General features: G+C 51.6%; 10 protein-coding genes across 10 annotated transcripts; 6 read left to right on the top strand and 4 right to left on the bottom strand.

Moving 5' to 3' along the window:
* Positions 1-129: 129 nt before the first annotated feature.
* Positions 130-1,197, top strand: N7481_013217 (putative short-chain dehydrogenase/reductase family protein; the record flags this gene model as incomplete). Its single annotated transcript, XM_057272436.1, has 5 exons — positions 130-182; positions 281-680; positions 712-821; positions 890-1,073; positions 1,144-1,197. 5 exons carry the CDS (start codon positions 130-132, stop codon positions 1,195-1,197), a joined length of 801 nt encoding a protein of 266 aa, XP_057116624.1.
* Positions 1,198-1,327: 130 nt separating this feature from the next.
* On the bottom strand, positions 1,328-2,983 carry N7481_013216 (uncharacterized protein; the record flags this gene model as incomplete). Its single annotated transcript, XM_057272435.1, has 3 exons — positions 1,328-1,870; positions 1,944-2,672; positions 2,750-2,983. 3 exons carry the CDS (start codon positions 2,981-2,983, stop codon positions 1,328-1,330), a joined length of 1,506 nt encoding a protein of 501 aa, XP_057116623.1.
* A 1,198-nt stretch (positions 2,984-4,181) lies between these two features.
* Positions 4,182-6,270, top strand: N7481_013215 (putative serine/threonine protein kinase (Nrc-2); the record flags this gene model as incomplete). Its single annotated transcript, XM_057272434.1, has 4 exons — positions 4,182-5,046; positions 5,106-5,279; positions 5,342-5,467; positions 5,537-6,270. 4 exons carry the CDS (start codon positions 4,182-4,184, stop codon positions 6,268-6,270), a joined length of 1,899 nt encoding a protein of 632 aa, XP_057116622.1.
* Positions 6,271-7,186: 916 nt separating this feature from the next.
* N7481_013214 (DASH complex subunit DAD3 family protein) lies at positions 7,187-7,837 on the top strand (the record flags this gene model as incomplete). The annotated part of the gene is made up of 2 exons (XM_057272433.1): positions 7,187-7,426; positions 7,583-7,837. The coding sequence occupies 2 exons, from the start codon at positions 7,187-7,189 to the stop codon at positions 7,835-7,837; spliced, it is 495 nt and encodes a 164-aa protein (XP_057116621.1).
* Positions 7,838-8,268: 431 nt separating this feature from the next.
* N7481_013213 (mitochondrial 37S ribosomal protein uS5m) lies at positions 8,269-9,559 on the bottom strand (the record flags this gene model as incomplete). Its single annotated transcript, XM_057272432.1, has 2 exons — positions 8,269-8,486; positions 8,542-9,559. The coding sequence occupies 2 exons, from the start codon at positions 9,557-9,559 to the stop codon at positions 8,269-8,271; spliced, it is 1,236 nt and encodes a 411-aa protein (XP_057116620.1).
* A 267-nt stretch (positions 9,560-9,826) lies between these two features.
* N7481_013212 (tRNA (uracil(54)-C(5))-methyltransferase) lies at positions 9,827-11,563 on the top strand (the record flags this gene model as incomplete). Its single annotated transcript, XM_057272431.1, has 1 exon — positions 9,827-11,563. One exon carries the CDS (start codon positions 9,827-9,829, stop codon positions 11,561-11,563), a length of 1,737 nt encoding a protein of 578 aa, XP_057116619.1.
* A 445-nt stretch (positions 11,564-12,008) lies between these two features.
* N7481_013211 (actin-related protein 3) lies at positions 12,009-13,567 on the bottom strand (the record flags this gene model as incomplete). The annotated part of the gene is made up of 4 exons (XM_057272430.1): positions 12,009-12,890; positions 13,004-13,362; positions 13,453-13,475; positions 13,533-13,567. 4 exons carry the CDS (start codon positions 13,565-13,567, stop codon positions 12,009-12,011), a joined length of 1,299 nt encoding a protein of 432 aa, XP_057116618.1.
* A 920-nt stretch (positions 13,568-14,487) lies between these two features.
* N7481_013210 (threonine aspartase 1) lies at positions 14,488-16,287 on the top strand (the record flags this gene model as incomplete). The annotated part of the gene is made up of 6 exons (XM_057272429.1): positions 14,488-14,603; positions 14,657-14,856; positions 14,922-15,815; positions 15,868-15,977; positions 16,037-16,161; positions 16,218-16,287. 6 exons carry the CDS (start codon positions 14,488-14,490, stop codon positions 16,285-16,287), a joined length of 1,515 nt encoding a protein of 504 aa, XP_057116617.1.
* A 492-nt stretch (positions 16,288-16,779) lies between these two features.
* On the bottom strand, positions 16,780-17,992 carry N7481_013209 (TFIIH/NER complex subunit TFB4; the record flags this gene model as incomplete). Its single annotated transcript, XM_057272428.1, has 2 exons — positions 16,780-17,864; positions 17,947-17,992. The coding sequence occupies 2 exons, from the start codon at positions 17,990-17,992 to the stop codon at positions 16,780-16,782; spliced, it is 1,131 nt and encodes a 376-aa protein (XP_057116616.1).
* A 1,633-nt stretch (positions 17,993-19,625) lies between these two features.
* Positions 19,626-22,269, top strand: N7481_013208 (UNC45-central domain-containing protein; the record flags this gene model as incomplete). The annotated part of the gene is made up of 2 exons (XM_057272427.1): positions 19,626-19,706; positions 19,831-22,269. 2 exons carry the CDS (start codon positions 19,626-19,628, stop codon positions 22,267-22,269), a joined length of 2,520 nt encoding a protein of 839 aa, XP_057116615.1.
* Positions 22,270-22,640: the final 371 nt, after the last annotated feature.

The following is a 22,640-nucleotide window of genomic DNA, read 5'->3' as shown; positions in this document are numbered from 1 at the left end:
TAAAGCAAGCTTCTCCCCCCGCCATCCCTCCGCATTGTCCACGATCGACCCTGCAGAGCTTATCATCACCGCTAACACCCCGTCGCACAGTGCCCCTCATCACCATCACAAATCAAAACACCTTTTACCATGGCCCAAGGACGTCTCCAAGGCAAGAATGCCATTATCACCGGTGCTGCTGGGTAAGACTTCCTTCCGCTATTCTTCTTCTCTCCCTCCTCCATGCTCTCGTCCCGGCTCCAAGTCCAGGTTTCCGCGTCAAGAACTAACAGTATTCCAGCGGCATCGGCCTCGAAACCACCATCCTCTTTGCCCAACAAGGCGCCAACATTCTCCTAGCCGATATCTCTGAACCAGCCCTGGCCAAGGCCGTTGCCCGCGTCAAGGAACTCGTTCCCACCGCTGGTCGCCTCGAGACTATTCGCTGTGATGTCTCTAAGGAAGCCGACGTTCAAGCTATGATCGAGTCGCAGGACAGCTGGGGTGGTGTGGATGTCCTGTTCAACAATGCAGGCATCATGCACGCCGACGACGCCGATGCCGTCGACACCCCTGAGAAGATCTGGGACTTGACCCAGAACATTAATGTCAAGGGTGTTTGGTTCGGCTGCAAGCATGCTGTCCTTGCCCTGCGCCGCAACAAGAAGACCAAGGGTAGCATCATCAATACCGCTAGCTTTGTTGCTATTCTCGGTGCTGCGACCCCCCCAGCTGGCATACACTGCTAGCAAGGGTGCTGTTCTGGCGTTGACCAGAGAGTTGGCTATCGTTCACGCTAGAGAGGGTATTCGATTCAATTCCTTGTGCCCCGGTCCGCTTAAGTTAGTCCCCAACCCTACTCAAATGATCTTCAATTCTTTTTCTGGCGATACTGATGAATTCCCAACAGCACCCCGCTCCTCCAGGACTGGCTCGGCGACGACCAGCCCAAGCGTTTCCGTCGCGAGGTTCACTTCCCCAGCGGTCGCTTCGGCGAGGCTATTGAGCAGGCCCATGCTGTCGTGTTCCTGGCCAGTGACGAGAGCAGCTTCGTCAACGGTACTGATTTCCTTGTCGATGGTGGTTTGAGCAAGGTATGTTTGTCCCTAGCGCGGGGGTGAGATTGGTGTTTACTTCGCCTTGTGCTAACCCCTTTCTTACTAGGCTTATGTTACCCCCAAGGGCCCCGCTCCTGTTGGTCCCAAGAACCAGGCTTAGTTGATGACTAGACCGGCCTAACGAGTCTCCTTTTTAAATTGTTTGTCGATTATTAGATAGGTTATGAATTCATGTTTTTCGGGGATTGATTAAATATTGATTAACTACGTCTATTCTCTTCGTACTGACTTCATGATGTTACTTCAAAGTCCTTTTTCAATTGCTTCTCGATCTTATCCCAATGGCCCTTCACCTTACAAGCCGAAGTCCAGTAATTTCCCTTCTGGTCCTTTCCAAAAACGAAGAAACCGTCCGCAGGTTTCACTGGGCCATGATTTTCTTGTACATACGAAGGCGTGCAAGGTAGTAGATTGAAATCCCCCGCATCCTTGACGGCAGGTGAAAAGTCCAGATCGAATAGCCCTGCCCGAGTCCAATTTGAGAATCCAAACTGAGCCATACCACCATCTCCGAGTACGACAATTGGCAGACCCATACCAGATTCGCGAACCATGGCATAGTATGCCTCATGTTGTGCACGAGTGCCTTGCTCATTTATCGCACGTCGGACCTGTCTGGCAAGCCAACTGAGGGGCTTGGTGGTGACATCGCCTGCGCTTACGAGTACGTTTGCCCAGCCAAAGGCGTTACCGACATAGGGGTGTTCAGCAGATGGTGGAATGAGGTCGCCCTCGAAGGCTTTCCGAAGAGACATGGCAATTGATGCTGCGACCTGTTGAAAAGACGTGTTCAGCGACTGCACTTTGGAGATCGTGTCAGCTTGAAGGGCCAGGGTGAGATCATACCGTCCGACTGGAGTTCATCTCCATCTCAGCAACGACGCAACGCAAAATCCAGGCTGTCAGAACATCATTCTCCGTTAAAAATACCTTAGAAGGATCCTCGCCCTTCTCGATCGCCTCGTCCCGGAGCTCTCCCAGAGCCTTCTCCAACTGTGGCCCCCAGTATGATTCCGGAACACAGACCATGCGATTATCTTTGGCTCGGACCAACATGTCGACCCCATACCCCAATCCCCACTTCAGCATTCCACCGAGTCCAACCCTGTTGTCTGCGAGAATATGTTTCTCAGTCGCGGGTTTTGTACCGTCCGCAAATGAATGGAACGGGTCCTTATTAAAATCACACGGTGTCGGAATCTCAGCTTCCTTGTTCCAAAGCATAGCGCTCCATCCTTCAACGACATACTGCAGACCAAGAGCGTCGAAAGCAACATGTTGCCATTGTAACACTACAATGGTCTTATCGGTGAAAGAATTCACGCGGAGTCCTAGGACAGGCAAATCGGAGTCGACATAGTCGCTGATTCCTCCGGGTTTGTATCCGGACTCCCATGCAAGACTTTCCAAATCGTCCGGATCGCCTACGACAGCTGGGCGGGTATCAGGTTTCGGTATCTTGGAAGCTGCTGGATGCTCGGCGGCGGATATGCCATGGTCAATGTGTACGAAGGAAATTGCTGGTCGCTCGGCGGTGAACTGGGTTGGGATATGCCATTCGATCTGCCCGGAGGACTAGAGCGTACAACACGAGAAGTCAGTATACATGAGTAGTACCCCTTTGTGCAATTGGAACGGGTAAAGGTCGGAACAAATCTTGCATTTTTATTAAGACGACCGCCCAATCTTTGCCATCCTTCCTGTTTCACCAATCCTTCAAGTGAGCCCCGCAGCTTCTGTGGATCAAGCACAGCGTCGAATACGAGGGACACGGCCATGTTGTTCCCCTGCACCAACAGGCTGTTCTCGAAGAAATGCAGGGGCACCACCCGATCTCCTGGTACCGGTTTCTTGGTGGCTTTACGGCCAAATAGGAATTCCATCATGATGCTGAGAAAGTCTGCCTGCACTGAAGGTAGATCGATCGATGGGTACTGCTCGGAGTACACTGGCGGATTTCAAACGGGCTTTCGATTCGGATAACTTCTTGGTAGTACTCCAGACCTTTTAAGAAAATCCAGAATAATGCCACTGGCAATGCCGATTTTTAAAACGGCCGTTTCAAACTTCAACCCAAACACCCACGGAATACTACTAACTAGTACTGGTAGCGGGCAGTCAACCTCCGAGGGGCTACGCTAACCAGCACACTGACTCGTCCGTCTCCACTTTATTGGCCCCTGTCATGAGAACACTAATAAGTAAACCCCACTCAGTCTGCATGAATTCGAAGGTTTACTGGCTGCATTATTCTGACAGGACGCGCTAACATCCATCCATTATGAAGGATGCGCTAACGGAAGCGAGGACATCCCCCGGCCGTGCTTTTGTTACTTACCGTTAGCCCCAGGTTCCTGAAGTCCACTTTTGAAGGGTCTTCCCAGATTTACTGGCTGTATTTCTGTTAGCATTGACACTAGTTTTACCCATCTTTTCCCGGGAATTTGCCGACCTGGGGTCAGAATGGAAGCCTCTTGCCGGTAAAAGTAAGCGAGGCCCCCTTTCGATGGACCGAGGGGTGCGGTTTCCCTTAGAGGATACTGGTTCGGCGCGGGTTGTAGAATCCTAACCTGGTCCCTCGTTATTTGCCCCTCAAAAAAAATGCCACTCTTAATTCTATTTCCTGTTCCTCTTTTTTTATCAAATTGGCCGCTCCAATAAGAAGAAGCAGTAGAAGAATCTCTCAGTCAACCCTGCATTGCGATCGGGGCCCCCTGACTAATCGGCGACTCCGCGTCTCCACTCCAACTTCCAACTCCCCTTCCCTCTTTCGCCTTCTTCAATCTACCCTGCTTCTACTCCTACACTGCCTTTCTTTTTTCTGTTGGATTTCTAATATGCAGTCTCATTCATGAGAACTGCTGTCCGTGGTCCTTGTATCTCCGTTCTTTAGGGTGGCCCTCGTTTCAACGACTTGGCCTGTTAACCTTCGTCCCCCGCGGTTGTATCCTCATCCCGGTTCTCGCACCGTCCCTCCCCGCCTTTTCCCTTCCTTTCGCGCAACTTTCCTTTGAGGCCAATCTTTGATCTCTGGGAGACTGCCTTTCGATTTTCAGCTCTGGCTACTTCCCTCCGACACCCGCAATGACACAGCTTTTCGCATCCAGCCCGTCAACCATGACGAACGAAAAGCGCGGCAATTTCACCGGCCTCTCCCTGCCGACCCGAAAACACTCGAACGAATCAGGCCACTTGCCCACCAAGATCAAGAACTTTTTCCGGATCAATAGCTCAAGCAGCCATTCCTCCCATGGCGGCAGTCCCGCCAGCACCGACCGTGAACGCGAGAAGGAGTCACCGAAGAATGACAAATCCACATTCAGACAATCGCGATTCCTCCCTAATATCGGTCGTAACCGTTCTGCTACCGCCGCAAGTGAAGGCAACCCTCTAGATGATGGTGTCTCGCCCACGGCTACCGCGAATCCCTACTTTGCCCATCAAGGCCAGCCCGCCTTACGGCATAGGAATGACGGCTCTCCTCCCTCTTCGCCTCCCGATACCCCCGAGTTGCAGGTCACCGGGGTCTCCGCAGTGGAGCAAGCAACAACTGCCAACAAGGAGGAATTAGCACGCAAACTCCGTCGTGTCGCATCTGCCCCCAACGCCCAAGGTCTTTTCAATAGCCAAGGTGATGGACGTCCCCAGACAGGCGAGATGGGCAAGGAGCCTCTTGTAGAAATCCCTGGCGGCGACGGCAAGGTTGGTCTGTCTGATGGCAAGGGAGGAGTCCTGGCTGTGCCTTCGATAGGCATTGACAGCAAGATTACTGGTACTGGTACCGAAGATGCTCCCTTCCGTCGCACCTACAGCTCGAACTCTATCAAGATCCGCAATGTCGAGGTCGGCCCTGCAAGTTTTGACAAGATCAAATTGATCGGAAAGGGCGACGTTGGCAAAGTTTATCTGGTTCGCGAGAAGAAGACAAGCCGCCTCTATGCCATGAAGGGTGAGTTTGATTTCTAATTTTACTATACCACTACGGCATGAATACTGACCCCTCTCTAGTACTAAACAAGAAGGAGATGATCAAGCGCAATAAGATCAAGCGCGCTCTTGCCGAGCAAGAAATTCTGGCGACAAGTAATCATCCGTTTATTGTCACCCTATATCACTCCTTCCAGTCTGAGGACTACTTGTACCTCTGCATGGAGTATTGCAGTGGGGGCGAGTTCTTCCGAAGTATGTTTTCTGTCCTCCCCTCTTCTTAAAGTTTCTTTATTCTAACCATGGCGTCAATTCAGCCCTTCAAACACGCCCTGGGAAATGCATTTCTGAAGATGCTGCCAGATTCTATGCTGCCGAAGTTACTGCTGCTCTAGAGTACCTCCATCTCATGGGTTTCATCTACAGAGATCTCAAGCCAGAAAGTACGTGATCTTGATGGAATTAGTAGTCCTATTCATTGAAGCTTGACATACTCACATTTGCTCTACCAGATATCCTCCTCCATCAATCCGGTCACATCATGCTTTCGGATTTCGATCTGTCTAAGCAGTCCGGGCCCGGAGGTGCCCCTACTATGATTCCTGGCCGAAGCGGTGGCAACTCCTCCGCTTCCCTGCCAACTATTGATACCAAATCTTGCATTGCTGATTTCCGAACGAATTCTTTTGTTGGAACCGAAGAGTATATCGCACCCGAGGTCATCAAGGGTTGCGGTCACACTAGCGCAGTTGATTGGTGGACTCTGGGCATCCTTGTCTATGAGATGTTGTATGGCACCACTCCTTTCAAGGGCAAGAACCGAAACGCAACCTTCGCCAGCATCTTGCGGGATGAAGTGGGCTTCCCTGAGGGCTCGGGTGCGCAACAGACCTCCACGCTTTGCAAGTCTTTGATCCGCAAGCTGCTGATCAAGGACGAGACCAAGCGCCTTGGAGCTCGTGCCGGTGCATCTGATGTCAAGACACATCCCTTCTTCCGGTCGACCCAGTGGGCTCTTATTCGCCATATGAAGCCACCCATGATCCCGCACCAGGGCCGTGCCGGTACCGACACAGTGAACTTCCGCAATGTCAAGGAGAGCGCCAGTGTCGATATTGGCGGCACTAACTCTGCCAAAATGGAGGGTGTCCCTATGGACTCTGGTCTTGCAACCCCCAATGGCGAGTTGAATGATCCTTTTGAGGAGTTCAACAGCGTTACGCTTCACCACGAGGGAGATCACTAAGCACAAGCACCATGTTTTCGCATTTGACGCCCACTTTGTATTTTTCTTTTCTTTTCGTCTCCCGGTACTATAAAGGGAGGGCGGCCGCCTGGGCATCGGCTTGCTGACGACCATGATGCATTGACGACTGCATTTAAACTGTTACATTCCATTGCAACTTTCCACCGGATGTCTTCTTTGTTTGAAGGTCTTATGGAATCGATTTACGTACGCTTCCTGCTACTCTTTGCCCTTTGTTTTGGTCATCTCGCACCTGCATCTTTCTTGCATTCCCTTGATTACCCAAGACCTTGACCAAATTTCGGATATCTTTCTGCGACCTCATCCTTCCCGCTCCTTCTGTCACGATTCCATGTTGTTCGTTCGTATTTTTTTTCCTCCTCTGCTGGAAGCTGCGTTATACATCTTTTTTTCCCTCTTAGCAGCGGTCGGCGTTTTACAGGTCCTTTTATTCTTTCTTTTCCTGGCACTCGTGACACTCGTTGAGTTTCGTTGATCTTCTTGTTGCCTTCTCTGCGATTGCCTCACTACCTCACTGCCTTGTCGATTTCTGGCGCGGCACTCTCTATCAACAAAGCTCGGTTCAATTTCTGCGTGTTCTCAAATTGGTTTGTTCTGGATGTGTTGACACCTTGTTTTATCTCGAGGGTTAATGTCAACTAAAAATATAACAGAGTAATATGGTTGAGAGTTCTATATTTACCTAGTCTTCCTCGCGTGTAGATACAGTCCCCTTAGCTAGTACTAGTAGTTGCGTAGATATCATAAATAACGTTGATCACCCGAGACGCAACCAAAACCAAATCGCGGCCCGATGACCTAGCGAATCCCGATCATCAACAAACTCCCCGCGCACTTCGCCGTCCACTCCCCCTCCATCGCATTGACAACGAACGACACTCAGCCCTTCCACATAATGTCCGCTTTCGCCCAATCGGAAGATTCCGATGGCCAAGACTTCTCCTATATCTCCCCCGAGCCGGCGACCACAACCCCTCCCATCCCACCAGAGCAGTCAACAAGCTCCGACGCAGAAGCTTCCCACGGCCGCAACCGCTCAAACAACCCGCTGCTGGGCAATAACCATGGCCTCGTCTCGGAGCTAGAACAAGAAGTTCTGGATGAATACTCCCGCCTCCTGCGGAATGTGAATCAGGTACGCCGAACACCTGGGCATCCAGGGATCGACGCGTCGAGTGCCAGTCTCCGCCCACAGTGCAAATCAATCCTCAGCCAAACGCTCCCTAGATATCTAAATAGATGTTAGTCCCTGATTGAACTCGAACTAACATTCTCATTCCACATCGTCTAGCTCTCCGAAAAAGTTGCCGATCTCGCCGGCAACCCGGCTACCATGACTCTAGACGGAATGCGGCTACTTGAGCGCAAGACGGCGACAGTGTGTACTTTGCTCAAGGCTAGCGTGTACAGTATCGTCCTGCAACAACAGATTTGGAATGAGAGTGAGGAGCAACAGCAACAGCAGGACGGACAGGATCAGCACTTCCAGGACCAGACCTATCAGCTTGGAGGTTATGAAGGCGATGGAGATGTTACCTACCAGTGATGTCTCTGTACTCTACTCTGCTCAGTTCCGAAGAGCTTGACGAGGATGTTTGATTTTTGTGGAAATATGCCGCCTAGGTATCATAGGCTGGATTTCATTGCGTATACCCTGGACTACTAGTTATCATTTGAGGGATCGGCGCGTTACTTTGATATTGTGGGTGTTGTTACGAGAAAACACAAAGTACGAAGGAAGAAAGAAGAAAAAAAAAGGCTAGATGACTTGTCAATGTCGAGTCCAATTGGACATATTAATGAATTCAACGAAGAGTCAGGCGATTTTCCATTGACGAATTTGAATTCCTTTTGAACATATGACCAAACAAGTTACAAATACATGCAAAAGACAAAGAGAAGAGAAATAGAAGAACATTATATACACGCCGAGGAACAATGCACGACCTGACCGCTCGTCAGAACGCGATGCCTAGCCTAGACCTTGCCCGCGTAGTACACCTTGCGCACATCGACAATCTTCTTGCCGCGGGCCCGGGCAACTTCCTCCGGATCACGCTGGCTCATAAGAGCCTCGTAGGCGGCCTTGACTGTGTTCATCTTATTCCGGGATCGGTTGACTCTCGCAGCAAGGTCGTGGATACCGGCAGCGCGGCACATTTCGTAAATCAGATGCTGGGTGCGGAGACCGAAGCCTGGAAGGGGATGTTAGTATATAATTGGGAGATAACGAGATGTGAGTTGACATACCAGGAGGACGGTGCATCAACTGCAGCTCCACGGCTCCCACCTTTCCGGTGACATCGCCGAAAATGGTACGGTTCTCGTAGCGAGGGACAGGCTGCATGTTGCGGATGGCACGGTATTGCGACTGGATCTTGGCATCGGCTGCTTCCTCAGACTTACCCTCGCCAATACCCAGCAAACCATTTCCGTTACCAGCGACAGACAGGCGGTAGGCACGACGGACCTTACCCAGACGAGTTTGGTTAACGACACTGTGGGAAACCAAAGTCTTGGTGCGGAGTTCTCGGACTTGACGCTCTGTGTAGCCGGTAGCCAGAAGGAGACTCTTCAGGGCATCAGTCAATTCCTCTGCTTCGAGCGAGCGCTCCTTCTCACCCTTCTCCGCAGCGGACTTGCGCTCCTCCACACGGGGCTCGTCAATGGTCTCGCCGGGGCCAAAGAGATCAGGCACGAGAGCACTGTGCGGGTTCAGCTCGTTCTCCTCCTTGCCTTCCGTCACCCGTAGGGACTCAGCGAATCGCACAAAGTCGGCTGGCCTAATATCTTCATTTGATTCCGCGAAGAAACGACCAAAGTCCTCGATGAATTGGTCCTCGGACTTCAGCTTAAAGTTGTAATCCGAGTTTGACTCGGGGGCGCGAACATTGCGGTCGATACCGGGCTCGATCACGGAGAAATCGTCAAGATACTTGAATCGGTAGGGGTCGGTACGACGAATAGACTGGTCAGACAAATCCTTGGGGTCGATAGAGGCCTCGCCGGCCTTGATGGCTTCCATTTGGGCGGCCGAGTACTCCTTGGCCAGGTGGGCCTTCTCCTCCTCCGTGTAAGACTTGAAGTCATCGGCCTTCAATGCTGACCGGGTAGATTTCTCGGGACTCTTAACATTGGGGAACTTGGGTTTCCGATTCGTCAATGGCGCTGGGGTTGGGTGAAATTGGCGACGAGGGACTCGCGTGCCGGGAGTCGCAGTTCTGGAGAAGCTGCAAAACAGACATCTTGCCGGCCGGGCAAGGCTCATGATGAAAGAAGGATTAACGGCTCGTCGGCCAGCAATACGCCAGCCACAAGCTCTAAAACAAAAAAAAAACGAGAGGGAGAGATAGCGGAGGACCAATTGCAATTGTAACAGGCAAATCAGCCCGGCGGAAGTGCAGCCAGCGGGAGGAATTTCTTGCTCGCGGGCGGTGAGTGTCGGCCCAATCAACGACGCGGGAGATCCGTTGCTAAGCCCAAGTTAATTTTATGGAAATCGCCGCTTTTCTCTTTTTGCGCTCCTCACTCGCACATGTTTGCTGTGCGCTTGTCTTTCTGGCGGTTGCCTTCTCTCGGTTCTCAGACACTACGTTCAGCTATTCGAATCCAGCAAAACTCGACTATCGCCTACAATTATCCCCCGAAATCCTCTCCTCCACCACACCACCCGCCTAAGATGAATAACCAAAGGAAACTGATCGATAGACAGCGCAAGAAGGCCAGAGTCGAGAAAAGCAAGAACGGAGGTCATGACGAAGTTCTTCTGGCGGATGTGAACAAGCTTCTCCGCTCTAAGTCTGCCGAGGATGAGACCAATGGCGAGAAGCCTGCGCCTACGCTCCCCGAAAAATTCACCGAAATCGATGTGACTATCTCTATGCTTTCTTCGACCGGTGATGGTCTTGCCTACGACCAAAATCTGAACCATGTATTTGTGGTCCCCTTCACGGTCCCTGGCGACAAGGCACGCGTAAAGGTGGTGCGCCATGAGTGGGAATACAATTATAGTATGACCGATTTCGTCAGTGTGATTGAGGCCGGCCCAACAAGAGACGACTCTTTGATTAAATGCGGTTATTTCAGCAAATGCTCCGGTTGTCAATTGCAAATGATGTCTTACGAAGACCAGCTTGCGCACAAGCGACGTATCGTCGAGAAAGCCTACGCCAATTTCTCGGGCTTGGTTCCCCACCTGGTTCCTGCCATTGAGGAGACATTCCCATCTCCTCTGCAATTCGGATACCGCACGAAGCTAACGCCTCATTTCGCGCAACCCAGCAAGCCGAAGACAGACGAGGCTGGAAACCAACTACCACGAGAGGTCCCCGCTATTGGATTTACGTACAAGAACCGGAAAATGGATATGGATATCGAAGACTGCCCGCTGGGAACCGACATTGTTCGACGCGGTCTCAAGAGCGAGAGAAAGCGCGTGGCCGAAAATATCGCTTCTTACAGGAAGGGCGCCACGCTCTTGATGCGTGAAAATACTACTCGCATCGCCAAGGATACTCCAGGCGCCAAATCAAAAGTCAAATATATTCCCGGGCTGGCCCCGATTAAGGGTTCCGATTCTGGAGATTTAATCAAAATCGAGGAAGAGGACTACACCGTGGAGAAGCGCTGTGTTACCGATAACAACGCCACCTCTGTGGAGTATATCGACGACTATATTTTCAGCAACAAAGCTGGCGGCTTCTTCCAAAACAACAACTCTATTCTCTCCGGATTTACAGAGTACATTCGATCAAAGGTCTTCCCTCCCGGTAATGACCAGGCCGCCCAGCCCATCAAGTACCTCTTGGATGCGTACTCGGGCTCGGGTCTCTTTACCATCACCTTGTCTCCTCTCTTCAAGTCCAGTCTAGGTGTTGATGTCGCCGGTGATTCTATCGTCTGCGCTCGCGACAACGCCCGCGCCAACAACCTACCTAATACCGGCTTCGCTGCCGCCGATGCTGCCGTTCTTTTCAAGGACGTTCCCTACCCGGCTGATCAAACATTGCTCGTCATTGATCCTCCTCGCAAGGGTTGCTCTGAGGACTTCCTCCAACAGCTTCTGGACTATGGTCCTCGTCGCGTTGTGTATGTCAGCTGCAACGTTCACACCCAGGCTCGCGATGTTGCGGTCATGGTACAGGGTGATGAGAAGCGGAACATCCGGTATGAGATTGAGAGCATTCGTGGCTTTGATTTCTTCCCTCAAACTGGACATGTTGAGGGCGTTGCTATTCTCAACCGGGCTACCTTCCCCGCGAAGTCCGAATAAAGTTAGTTGGGTTCGGACTTTTCTTTCAACTTCAAGTTCTACCTTGATCTTCTTGTATAATTTACTCTTCAGGCTTGATTCAGATTTTTGCATTCCATTGGCGTTATATTCTACCGGCAAATACGGGAACCAAAAAAAGAGGAGCAGATACCACGAGATGAAGGATAATTTTCGCATTTTTAATACGCTTCTGAACGATAATAAAAACAAGGCTGGGGACCTAGTATCTCCCTCTATCTACTCGGGAACCAGATTGGATGTAGCATACTAAGACCACAGCGCTGAGCCGCCCGCTTTGAATAATAAAAAAAAGGGAAAGGGGCAAGGAGGAACAGCGTCACAAGTGGTAAAAAAAAAAGAGAGATGAACTAACGGACTATGAACAAAAAGCGTCCAGCGACACCAGGCTGATAAAAGAGACGATGATAAGAGGGAAATTTGGCTTTTAGGAGCTTCCCGGTCCGCCAAGCAGCGCGAATCTCCGTACGATACTGGGACCAATCTCATCATATTCAGCCTTGGTGTGGCAGTAGCTTCGGAACTCAGGCGTCTGACCCAGCAGGCTGCCTCCGAACCAGGGTCCGTGCCGCTGGCGCTTGTGCGTGACGACTGCGACATCCAGACCACCACTTCGAGCGCCGCCGCTGCGGGCCTCAGAGGCGCGGATCCGGTCGTCTACCAGATGACGGATATCACGCTGTAGACGACGGCCAAAGTCCTTATACAAGGTGGAACCACCGGACAGAACAATGTTCTTATAAAGGCCGCGACGGACATCAATTGGCGAGGATTGAATGACACCGTCAACGACGTTGGGGAGTGGGGTGAGGAAGTCGGACGAGTAGATTTCGGGGTTGAAGAAAATCTCCGGGGCGAGGAAGCGCTCGTAGCCAATGTCGATTTGCACACTACGTCCGTTGGGCGCGCTGACGGTGTGCTTCAGGAGACGATCGGGCTCGCGGTCGTAACGGGCGAACTCCTTGACGATATCGGGACTCACGTAGCAGTACTCCTCCTTAACCTTCTCGGCGGTCTTCAAGCTGCTGTCCGGCTCACCGCGGTCTCGCAGCAAGCTTTGCACAAAGTATGTGATGTCTCGGCCAGCGATGGGGATGCTCTTGATGGAAGATCCAATGACGTAGCCCTCAGCTACGGGGATAACGTGGGTGACACCGTCACCGGAGTCAATGACAGTTCCGGTGAGGGATCGGTCAGTCACTTTGGAGGAGGTCCAGGATGCGGCAAGGGCGAGCACAGCTTGAACGGCAATGTAGAGACCAGCGCAGTTGAACGATTCGAACATGATCTCGGCGGTGTTTTCACGGTTCTCGGGGGGGGTTCAGTGGCTAACGTCAGGCTCCAATATTAGTCTTTCCAGGTTCCTAAGTGGCATGCTTGCGGGGGGCGGGACGGAGGAGGGATATTGTATGGCTTCCTTACGGGTTCGGTGAGGAGGAAGTAGTGGTCCTCGGGCTCGACACGGAGATACTTGAAAATCGAATTCGACCAGAATCGTTCCATGTGGTCCCAGTTCTCGATCTGACCGTGTCGGATGGGGTAATTGACACCATAGCCGGGGCCATTTCCAGCGGCCAGAGCCTCATCGCCAATGAAGAAATCCAGGTCCTCAGTGCCGCGCTTCATAGAAAGGTGCGAGCTGCCGCCGCCGCCACCGGACAAGAAAGAAGGCTTGTTTGCGACAGAAGGCCGGGCGGCGGAGCTACCAGCGCTACCAGCACCAGCCTTGGTTGCAATGGCTGTTGGGAAGACGAAGGAGGGAGAATCGTTACCGGCGAATCCTATATTCGAAGCAAGCACAACTAGTTAGCCCAATGCTCCAGTGTGGGATTGCGATCTTAATGCCACCATTCCAGGCATCTAGCACCTACCGAGCTTGGAGTAACCAGTACCGCTGGAGTGTTCGTGTCAGCACGAGATCAACTCGGGAGAGGGAGAGGTAAGAACATACTTGTCCATGACAACGGCTGGTGTTTGGGAGGCCATGGCAGAGAGGGGTTCTGCAGACCAATCCGAATACAAAGGAGATTGCAGGTCCGCTGTAGAAGGGGGGGGGGGGAGTGGGATATGAAGTCAACCGTGGCGGAGCTTCAGGCAGAGGCGGGGAGGAACGTGGATGACTAAGGATGCCCACGTCATGTGCCTTGAACAATGGACGGGGGCACTTCATTTTTTGATTTGACCATATTTTAAGGTGTATTTCAATCCATCGTCCAATTGGATCGATGACTGGTGATTCCAACTATCAAAGTTGACTTAAAGGAAAATTGCCAGCAGGATATTCCACTTACTATACAGGGAGGCCCCTAGAGAAGTCTTTGCCGAAGATAGATACCAAGGAAATAATACCTAGGGTTGGTATAGCACTACTAGACTCTAGTAGTACTAGATGACTAGTACTGTGGGTGTTGGTATCACTATAAGGAAAGAGCGATCCGCGACGATGCTGAGGAAAGAAGGAGTGCCGTTGATCTGATGTGATGCTATGCGATGCTTCAGAACATAGGGTCACACCTGTTTCTCTTCTATCTTCTTTCTTCGTTCTTCTCTCTCCTCTCTATTCAACACTCACCTCACGCCTAGCCTAGGCAGCCTATCCTTTACCAAATATTCCGTATGAGCAGTTTACTGCATGTCCTGACGACCTTATTCTTATACGGTCCCCTTCGCTCTCTGGTCGCTCGCTCAATTCTCGCTTCGCGCGTCTACGTCAGGGTTAAACACTGGTTCCTTCACTCGAAGACACACTGGAAACCGACCCGAGAACATAATCGCCTTCACACGTCAGATCAGACCTGCCAATGAATCTCTACTGAATCGTCGCTGGTGACCAACTGACAACTTGGTCGGCACCCTGGAAAACGGGGCAACGATCGAGTACTGTGATCGCGAGCTTATCAATCAATATGACCGATCCAAACCAGCCACAGGGAATGGAAGACATGTGTGCGATATTCGTCCACGCTGGCGCCGGGTTCCATTCTTACGAGAACCAGGGGAAACACCTCCTAGCCTGCAAGCAGTAAGTTACCAATTACTCTTAGCAGGCCAAATGCTAACCCCACAACAAAACAGTGCTGTTAGAGCCGGCATGGTCTTCTTGCGAAATGGCGCAACTGCTGTCGATGCTGTCGAAATGGCCATCGCCTCCCTTGAGGACGCTCCAATCACTAATTGTGGCTACGGTAGCAATCTCAACGCCGAAGGAATTGTCGAGGCTGATGCTTCAATCGTTGATCATTTTGGTCGCAGTGGTGCTGTTGGAGCTGTACCGAGTAAGAAGAAGAACCCTGATGACTATCGGATGAGCAACCGAGGCTAATCTCTGCCTTGTACTTAGACGTCAAGAACCCTATCATGGCTGCCCGCAAGATCTATGACCAGTCATACAAGCTCCCAGGAATGGCCCGGGTCCCGCCCAATCTCCTCGTGGGAGAAGGAGCCGCCGATTTTGCCTGGAATAACGGCGTCGTGCTCGTTACAAACGATGCTTTGATTACCCCCTCCACACAAGAGCGCTGGCAAACCTGGAGGCAAGAGATCTCTGATTGGGAAGCCACGCATCCGGAAAGCAATTCGAAAGGTGACGAGAACCCTTGGATACGCCGCTGTGTTGATCCCTTGCAATATCACATCGCACGTACTTTTGGGGACGTCGATGACCAAGCTAAGGTTCGCGCCGAGCTTTCCTCCATGCATGAAGCCGTTGAGACCTCCGAGATGGATATGGATGCTGCGAGTAGTTCTACTGCAAGCCCTCGACCACGAAACGGCAAGCCACGCCAACACACCTCGGAGGCTGCCCCTCCGAAAGAAGAACCACAGAACCGGAACAACCAGAAACCCGATTCCACCCAAGAGTCCAAATTCTCGAGAGATGCCATTGGGGGCGATTCGATTACAGACACCGTTGGGGCGATTGCGGTTGATCGATACGGAAATATTGCGGCAGGTTCCTCATCGGGGGGCATCGGCATGAAGCATCGTGGCAGGGTTGGTCCTGCGGCATTGATTGGAATCGGGACTCATGTCATTCCCGTTGATCCTGCTGATCCAGATCAAACGTGTGTTGCCTCGGTTACTTCAGGCACAGGTGAGCATATTGCATCGACTTTGGCAGCCAGTACCAGCGCATATCGGATCTACTTCTGCCAAAAGGTCATTGGCAATGGTGTGTCCGAACAAGTTACCGAAGAGGAGGCGTTAGAAGCCATGATTGTCAACGAATTTAGCGGTATGTCACCCTTTCCTTTGGACGAACTTGGTGGAATTTAACAGTGTTCTAGGTCATCCTGCCCTGCAGAACAACGCGATAAGAGGCTCGGTTGGTATTATGACGGTCAAGAAGACAAAGGATGGAATCGCACTTTACTTTGCTCACAACACCGACTCTTTCGTAAGTTTCTGTTACATTCATGATGAAGGACCCGCATGCTAACACTGGACTGATTGCAGGCCGTAGCTTCTATGTCGAGTAACGACAGACTACCTAGCGCTGTAATGTCGCGCAAGACCAAACGAGACTCTAAAGTTGCGAATGGTGGAATGATGATGCGACCTCGTCAGTATATCCGAGCATCGTAAGCTCACCCCGTTCCTTGTCTCGATCGGCCGGTTCTAAATTTAACATATACAGAAGAACCTCGAAATCGCCAACGGAGAAAAAAGCGAGAAAGAAGAAGCGCCACTCAAGTGAAAGCCCCTAAAAGACGCCTGGCTTCTTGCTTTTAACAGCAAGTTTAGACAAGAACCCTGTTGGGGGTTGGTCCTTCCATCTATTCCAACGGTTCGTCTTGACAAGTTTCGAGCCCCCGGCCAATTTTCCGCAGGTTACTTTTTGCACAGCGACTGGGCTCTCTTTGTGCCTTTTTGGTTCCTCTATGCTCTCATATGTCTCTGGTTTGATATTGGTTTTCAAAGCACAAGCAGCAACAGTCGGTTGAAGCCAATATTCCGCGGTAGTGGATGGCCAAGCGATTGTACATGTTTTTCCAGATTCCCTAGAAGCTCTACGTATCCAATTCTTCTATTTTATTTTTTATTTTCATATCGTCACATAGATGATTAGATAATTGAATTCTTTCTTATTCCATGGTAAGACCCGAGTCTCGAATCCAGCGAGAATAGTAGCTTTTGTGGGTTGGATCTAATTAAAAGAGCAAAAGGGAAAGGAAAGGGAAAGGAATTAAAGAGACATATCAAGGACCAGGCGTAGGCGTTGACATAGGCGTCCCAGCCGCCGAAGTCCCATTGACACGCTTCTTTTTCTTCTTCTTTCGCGGAATAAGCGCAGGCTTACCACCGTAATCCCCAATATCCAAAATAGTCCCACAAGTCAAGCACTCGTTGTTCGGAGGCGGTTCGCAAAAGATACTCAAACAGATAGAACAGACATACCCAATATCCACAACCCGACGATGACAGAAGCAAGCAGCGCGGAAATCAACATCAACCCGCGTAGGCAAAACCAGATGATGACGCGAGCGCTGATCCGGCAAAAACGCCATCATCAAGTACTGCAAAAGACCGCGCGGTTCGGACAGAGCCATATACACGCCCTTGGTCGCGTCGGAGGCTTGTTGGAGGAAAACCGCGTCGCCGCTAATCTTGCACACGTCGATGGGGATTTGGAGGCGTTGACAGGCGAAGATACCATTCATGACGGGGATATACTGGTGCGCGGAATCGCTGGATCCACTGACGGAAACGATGAGAATACGGCTTTGGAGTCGCTCGTCTTCATTTGCGGCGGAGTGTCGGCCTGCTCCGGACGTAGGCCCACCACTACCGCCTCCTCCTTCCGCTGCGGCGTCTTCGAGGTCGGCGCCGCCGTGCTCTTCGGCCCAGGCGATTGTGCGCCGGTTGATGTGGCTTAGGGCCAGGGTGAGAGCGCCGGCGAGCATTGTTGATGTGTTTCCTCGTAGGTCGTCGCTGCTGGTTGAATCCATGAGATCTTTGAGGTTTTTTGTGACTTGTTCTTCGACGATGCGGAAGGGGCGATATTTGTTCGTTTGGGTTGGTGTTGAGCCGTTCATTGCGACGTCGCCGTCGCCATCGGCTGTGGTGGTGGATGGTGTGTCATGTTGGGAGGGATATAGCCATGCTGCCTTTTGGCTGTGTGAGGCGACGACTGCGACCTCGTTTGCGTAGTTGCAGGCGAGGTGGGCGTTGATGAAGACGAGGAGGTTCGCGACGGCATTGGATAGTGGGAGGGATTGGTTTAGGGCCGCCCAGGCATGGGGGTTGGTGTCGAAGACAATTGTGAGGAGAGAGGGTGCGAGGTCTTTAGGTTTTTCCCAGAGTGTTAATATTCAAGTTCAGGTTCTCGGTTTGCTCACTTGTGGCTCTGGGGAAGAGGGACGAACCGGTGGTTCCAAGGTCGTAATGCTCGGAGGCATCGACAGAATTCATGGTGCTAGCACTGGTTGACGGGGGCGGGGGTTCATGATGAGGCTCAGGCCGAAGGTGGGAGTACTTTTTCGTGAGTCCAAGATCTGTAAGGGGGTTGCACTTGTGGGATCAACCCTTGGATGAGATCTTCAAGTTTCCAAGCAAATTCGATCATCTCCGAGCAGCTTCGTTGTCGGCGGACAAAGAGGCAGCTCCGTGATAAGCGGTCACGGGTGATAAGGAGTGGTGGAACCACGTGATTGGATGGCCTCATACTCAACTCGATCTATGGAACTTTTGACTGGGGCATTCCATGTTGTATAGATCGATAGACAGTACTACTGCTTTAACATAACCATATTAAGTTCAACCTTGGAAGTTAGTTATGAGCACTGGAGCTACTCATATGTCTGGGGAATGATATCCGTTCCCAACTTGGAAGTCGGAAGTTAACTTATCCGACGACTGTTGCGTTGCCAAATATATACTTCGACGATGTACAGAATAGGTACTAACTACCTACTACTAGAGTGTAACAACATTCAACCATCCATACAGCCCCGCCTTAACTGCCACCTGGGCAGTGGCACACTGCCAGGTACTGATACGACCAGACAAGTAGCCCTGGAGACACGGTCTTACCGGATCCTCATGACTCAGGCTGATCCAAAAGGTTGAGTTCAGCCGCGGCTCCTTACATGTCAACAAATTACAGTCGCTGTCCTCTGGGATCCACCGGAAAAGCCCGTCGGGGGTGGAAGCTGACGATCCGCGGGAGCTATGACAGCTTGTACTCCGTAAGTCGGAGACTGGAATTAAGGATAGCGCTACGCGGCGGTTCCCTCGAATGAGACGTGGCAGGTCCCACATGCTCGGCCCCTCGCAAACCCGATGCTCGGTTGAATGTACCGCGTTGAACTCATCCCAAAGGAGCTCCTCCACGGGGAAATGGAGGACCGTGTCTAAGACGGAAGGGGGGGGAGGGGGGAGGGGGTATGTACGATAGTAAGACTGATGGGAGAATATACTTTCTCCGCCTTGAATGTAGAATTGCCAATTCTCCGTGCAACGTGATAGAACGGACCGATGTGGTTGGTCTTATCATCAAAGTCCGAGAATGATAACCATTTGAAATGAAAAAGAGTCCAATGACTCTCAGGAAATTGAAAACCAATCGTATTGAGACGATACCGACTGGGCGCCTCCCGCGGTGGTGCGGGGGATTGGCTGCTAACAAAAGGTAATGTTTGCCTGGTAATTACCAAACGGTATCAGCTGCATGCCTAAGGTGCACGCCAAGTAGCCTATTGATGATTATTATTCCATAGTACGAAGAACGGATTAGATCAATCTGTCCAGATTATCTTCGAGACTCCTTTCTTCCAATCTGTCTTTCCATCCTTCTTCCCATCCTCCATCTATCTCCCCATCATCTACATTCCCATCGGACCCTTCTTCCAATCAATCTTTCCTCCGCTCCGCCTCTCCGCCTTTCCGCCTTTGCCCCCCCTCCTTCAACCCCCCCCAATTTTTGGATTTGAAAAAAAAAAAGTGCCCGCGCCCTTTCTCATTCACGTCAACAACCCACGAAACCCTAAGATCTGTTTGTCGGAAATTGATCGCCACGGCCTGTTGCTCCTCAAGCAACCCTGCAATGGTCCAAGCAACTGGCGAAGAGCGCGCTGCACACCTGGCACGGGAGGCTGTTGAGTTGGTTGATGCTGGCCACCGCGAGGTACGAACTAGTTCTCTTCGCTGTATTATCGCAGCATGATCACTGTGTGATCTCAACCTACTACTACCACTACTATCCCCCTTTTTGTCCAAAATTTACTGACACTAAAATCCTTCCCCTCTAGGCCGCTTCACGAAACCTCCGAGAAGCCCTTTCCATTGCTCCCGAAAACTCCGAAGTCAAAGCCGCTTTCCTCAAAATCCAACAGGAAGAGGAAAACGACCATCAGCTGCTAAACCTTTGCCGTCGTTACACCACCCGTCAAGATGACTCCGCCGGGAAGGAGGCCGCTGCTTTTCTTCGCACGGATGGCCTGAAACCACCCGAGAATGTGGCGCTGGAGTCGCTGAAGCTGTTGCTGGCAGAGCCGGCACATGCCCTTACTGACATGCAGGATGAGATCATCTCCGGGCTCGTGCGACAAAGCGTCAGTGTTCGACAATACTTTTCCACTCAGCTTCAGATTTCCGTGACCACTTTTTTCGATGAGATCTACGATCGCGGTGACGGTGCCGCCGTCTGTTTGGATACCGTCGTGCTTGATCCCACCGTATGGCCGTCCGAGAGTACGCGGACGCACTGTGAGGATGAGCTGTTCCAACTGTTTCTTGCCAAACTGATGGAGTCGGGCCACGATCTGGACGGCCGTTCTCTGAAGGGAATTACAAGATTACTCGCGGTTGACGCGGAGCGACTGCAGAATCTCATCGACGACGAGGGATTCGAGGTGATCTTGACTTCACTGGACAATCGATTGCCACTGGAAGTGCGCAGTCAGGCAACTCTGGCCACTGCAAAGTACCTGGAAGTTTCCCAAGATGCGGGCGCAAAGAAATTCTCCGCCTTGATTGCGGCCATGATTGCCAAGGGTCGTCTGGACGATCTCATCATTGCATTTTCGGCCGTTGCTGCCGTCTTCCCCGTGGCACCGGCCGCGGCCGCCAGTGTTTTTCTGTCTGACGAATTGATGAATGCCCTGACTCCCCTCGCGACGCGAGAGGCGAAACGCCGAAAGGTGGAGATCTCCGTTTTGGATCTCTTGAATGCAGCATGCATCAACCGCCCTTCCCGCGAGGCAATTTCCAAGAACTTCTCAGAGTGGCTCTCCCACACCCTGACAAACGGTAGCGACGAAGGCTCCGAATTGGCGGCCGTGGTGCTGGCGAAGATCCGGGCATCCGAGACAACTAAGCCCGAGGAAAACGGTAAGATCCTGGAGGAAGACAGTGTCTCTGAGTTGGTGGAACGATTCAAGGGACTGATGTCTGAATCCAAGGTCGAGAATATTTCGCACGCCATTGAGGGACTGGCCTATTCCTCCGTCAAGCCCTTTGTCAAGGAGCAATTGGCTAATGATCCGACATTCATGCGGGACTTGGTCGCAGTCTTGAAGAAGCACACCGTCGATTCTTCCCTGCTCTACGGTGGTCTCATGGTCATTTCCAATCTCACAAAATTCCTTCCCAACCTCTCCGATGAACAGCAGAAAATGGGCCAGTTGAAGGACTACGCGGATGCCTCGGCGGGTAAAGCTAAAGCCAAGGCCAATACCCCCGATCCTCTAGATCGAGATGAGGCCGTGCTTAATCGCTGTGGCTTTGTTATCGATGCCGGTGCCATGTCTCTCCTAGTAGACTGTGGCCGACTTTCTACGCCCTCAATTCACGATCTGACGGCTAAAATTGTTCTGGCCCTGGCGCGGGTTCAAAAATCACGGGGTGTTCTCGCCCAACAGGGCGCAGTCAAGTTGTTGCTCAGCCTGGCGATCCCTAAGCAAGGTAGTCCCGCCCTTCCAAACGAAACAACTCAAAATGCATCTCATGCACTAGCCCGGATCCTTATCTCTGTCGATCCTGCGCACGTCTTCCCCTCGTCCGGCTTCCCACAAATCACATCCGCCGTACGACCTTTGCTTTCCCTTTTGTCTTCATCCGAGTCTGCCAGCTTTTCGGTGGATCAGCCTCGTGATCTGCTTCCCGTTTTCGAGAGCTTACTCGCTCTGACCAACCTGGCATCTTACCCACATGACGAATCCCCGGCCGAACTTACAGTCCGGGAAGGATGGGCCGCGGTGGAGGATCTCCTCTTATCCAGCAATCCTCGTGTGCAGCGGGCTGCGTGCGAATTGGTCTGCAACCTGATGACCTGCGAGTCCGGAATCGTGAAGTTCGCAGACGGTTCGAAGCGCGCAGCGCAGAGACTCCACATCCTCCTTGCTCTGACCGATGCCGATGATATCCCGACTCGACGAGCCGCTGGTGGGGCTATCGCTATGCTCACAGAATATGATGCGGCCGTGGCGGCTGTCCTGGACCGACAACGTGGTGTCGATCTCCTGCTCGGTCTGTGCCAGGAAGATGATGATTCGCTTGTTCACCGCGGCATTGTATGTGTGCGCAACCTGACCTTTGCGGCATCCGGTGAGATTGGTACTCGTGCCAAGGCCGCTGTTCGGGCGGCCGGTGGCATCGATATCTTGACTGCATGCCTCAAGGCGACTAAGAACCCAGCCGTGCTACAGGCTGGCGTGGAGGCATTGAAGCCACTAGTTCAAGACCAGTAGTAGTGTGGGAGGCCTTTTCCCAGCGCATGAATTCCTTTTTGATAGCTGTTTTGTTCTTACGTGAAGATTCACCGGCGGAGTTTAGCTTTTTTGTCTACTTGTTTTCTTTTCTCGATATTTGCTTTTTTGATGCCCCCCCGCACTTGATCATGAGAACATCATTCGGTTTAGCGATGCTTTGCTTTCATTTCTTTGCTTTTCATTTTGTCATTCTCTTTTCGGTTCTTTTCTTTTTTTTGGGGGGGGACTTGGATTCGGGGCGTTTGTTGCTCGAGATGGTGTACAGATTCAACACTAGCATTTGAATTGTGATTTCAGCCGTGATAGAAAGTATGAATGAGTCTTGATGAATTATGCTTGAAAGTAGTATA

The sequence above is a fragment of the Penicillium waksmanii genome (genome assembly GCF_028829765.1).
Source record: "Penicillium waksmanii strain IBT 27052 chromosome Unknown utg000010l:1.0-3698451.0:1.0-3701458.0, whole genome shotgun sequence".
Taxonomy (NCBI): Eukaryota; Fungi; Ascomycota; class Eurotiomycetes; order Eurotiales; family Aspergillaceae; genus Penicillium; species Penicillium waksmanii.
The sequence above is the reverse complement of the archived record's forward strand: the minus strand, read 5'-3'. Positions and strand labels throughout refer to the sequence as shown.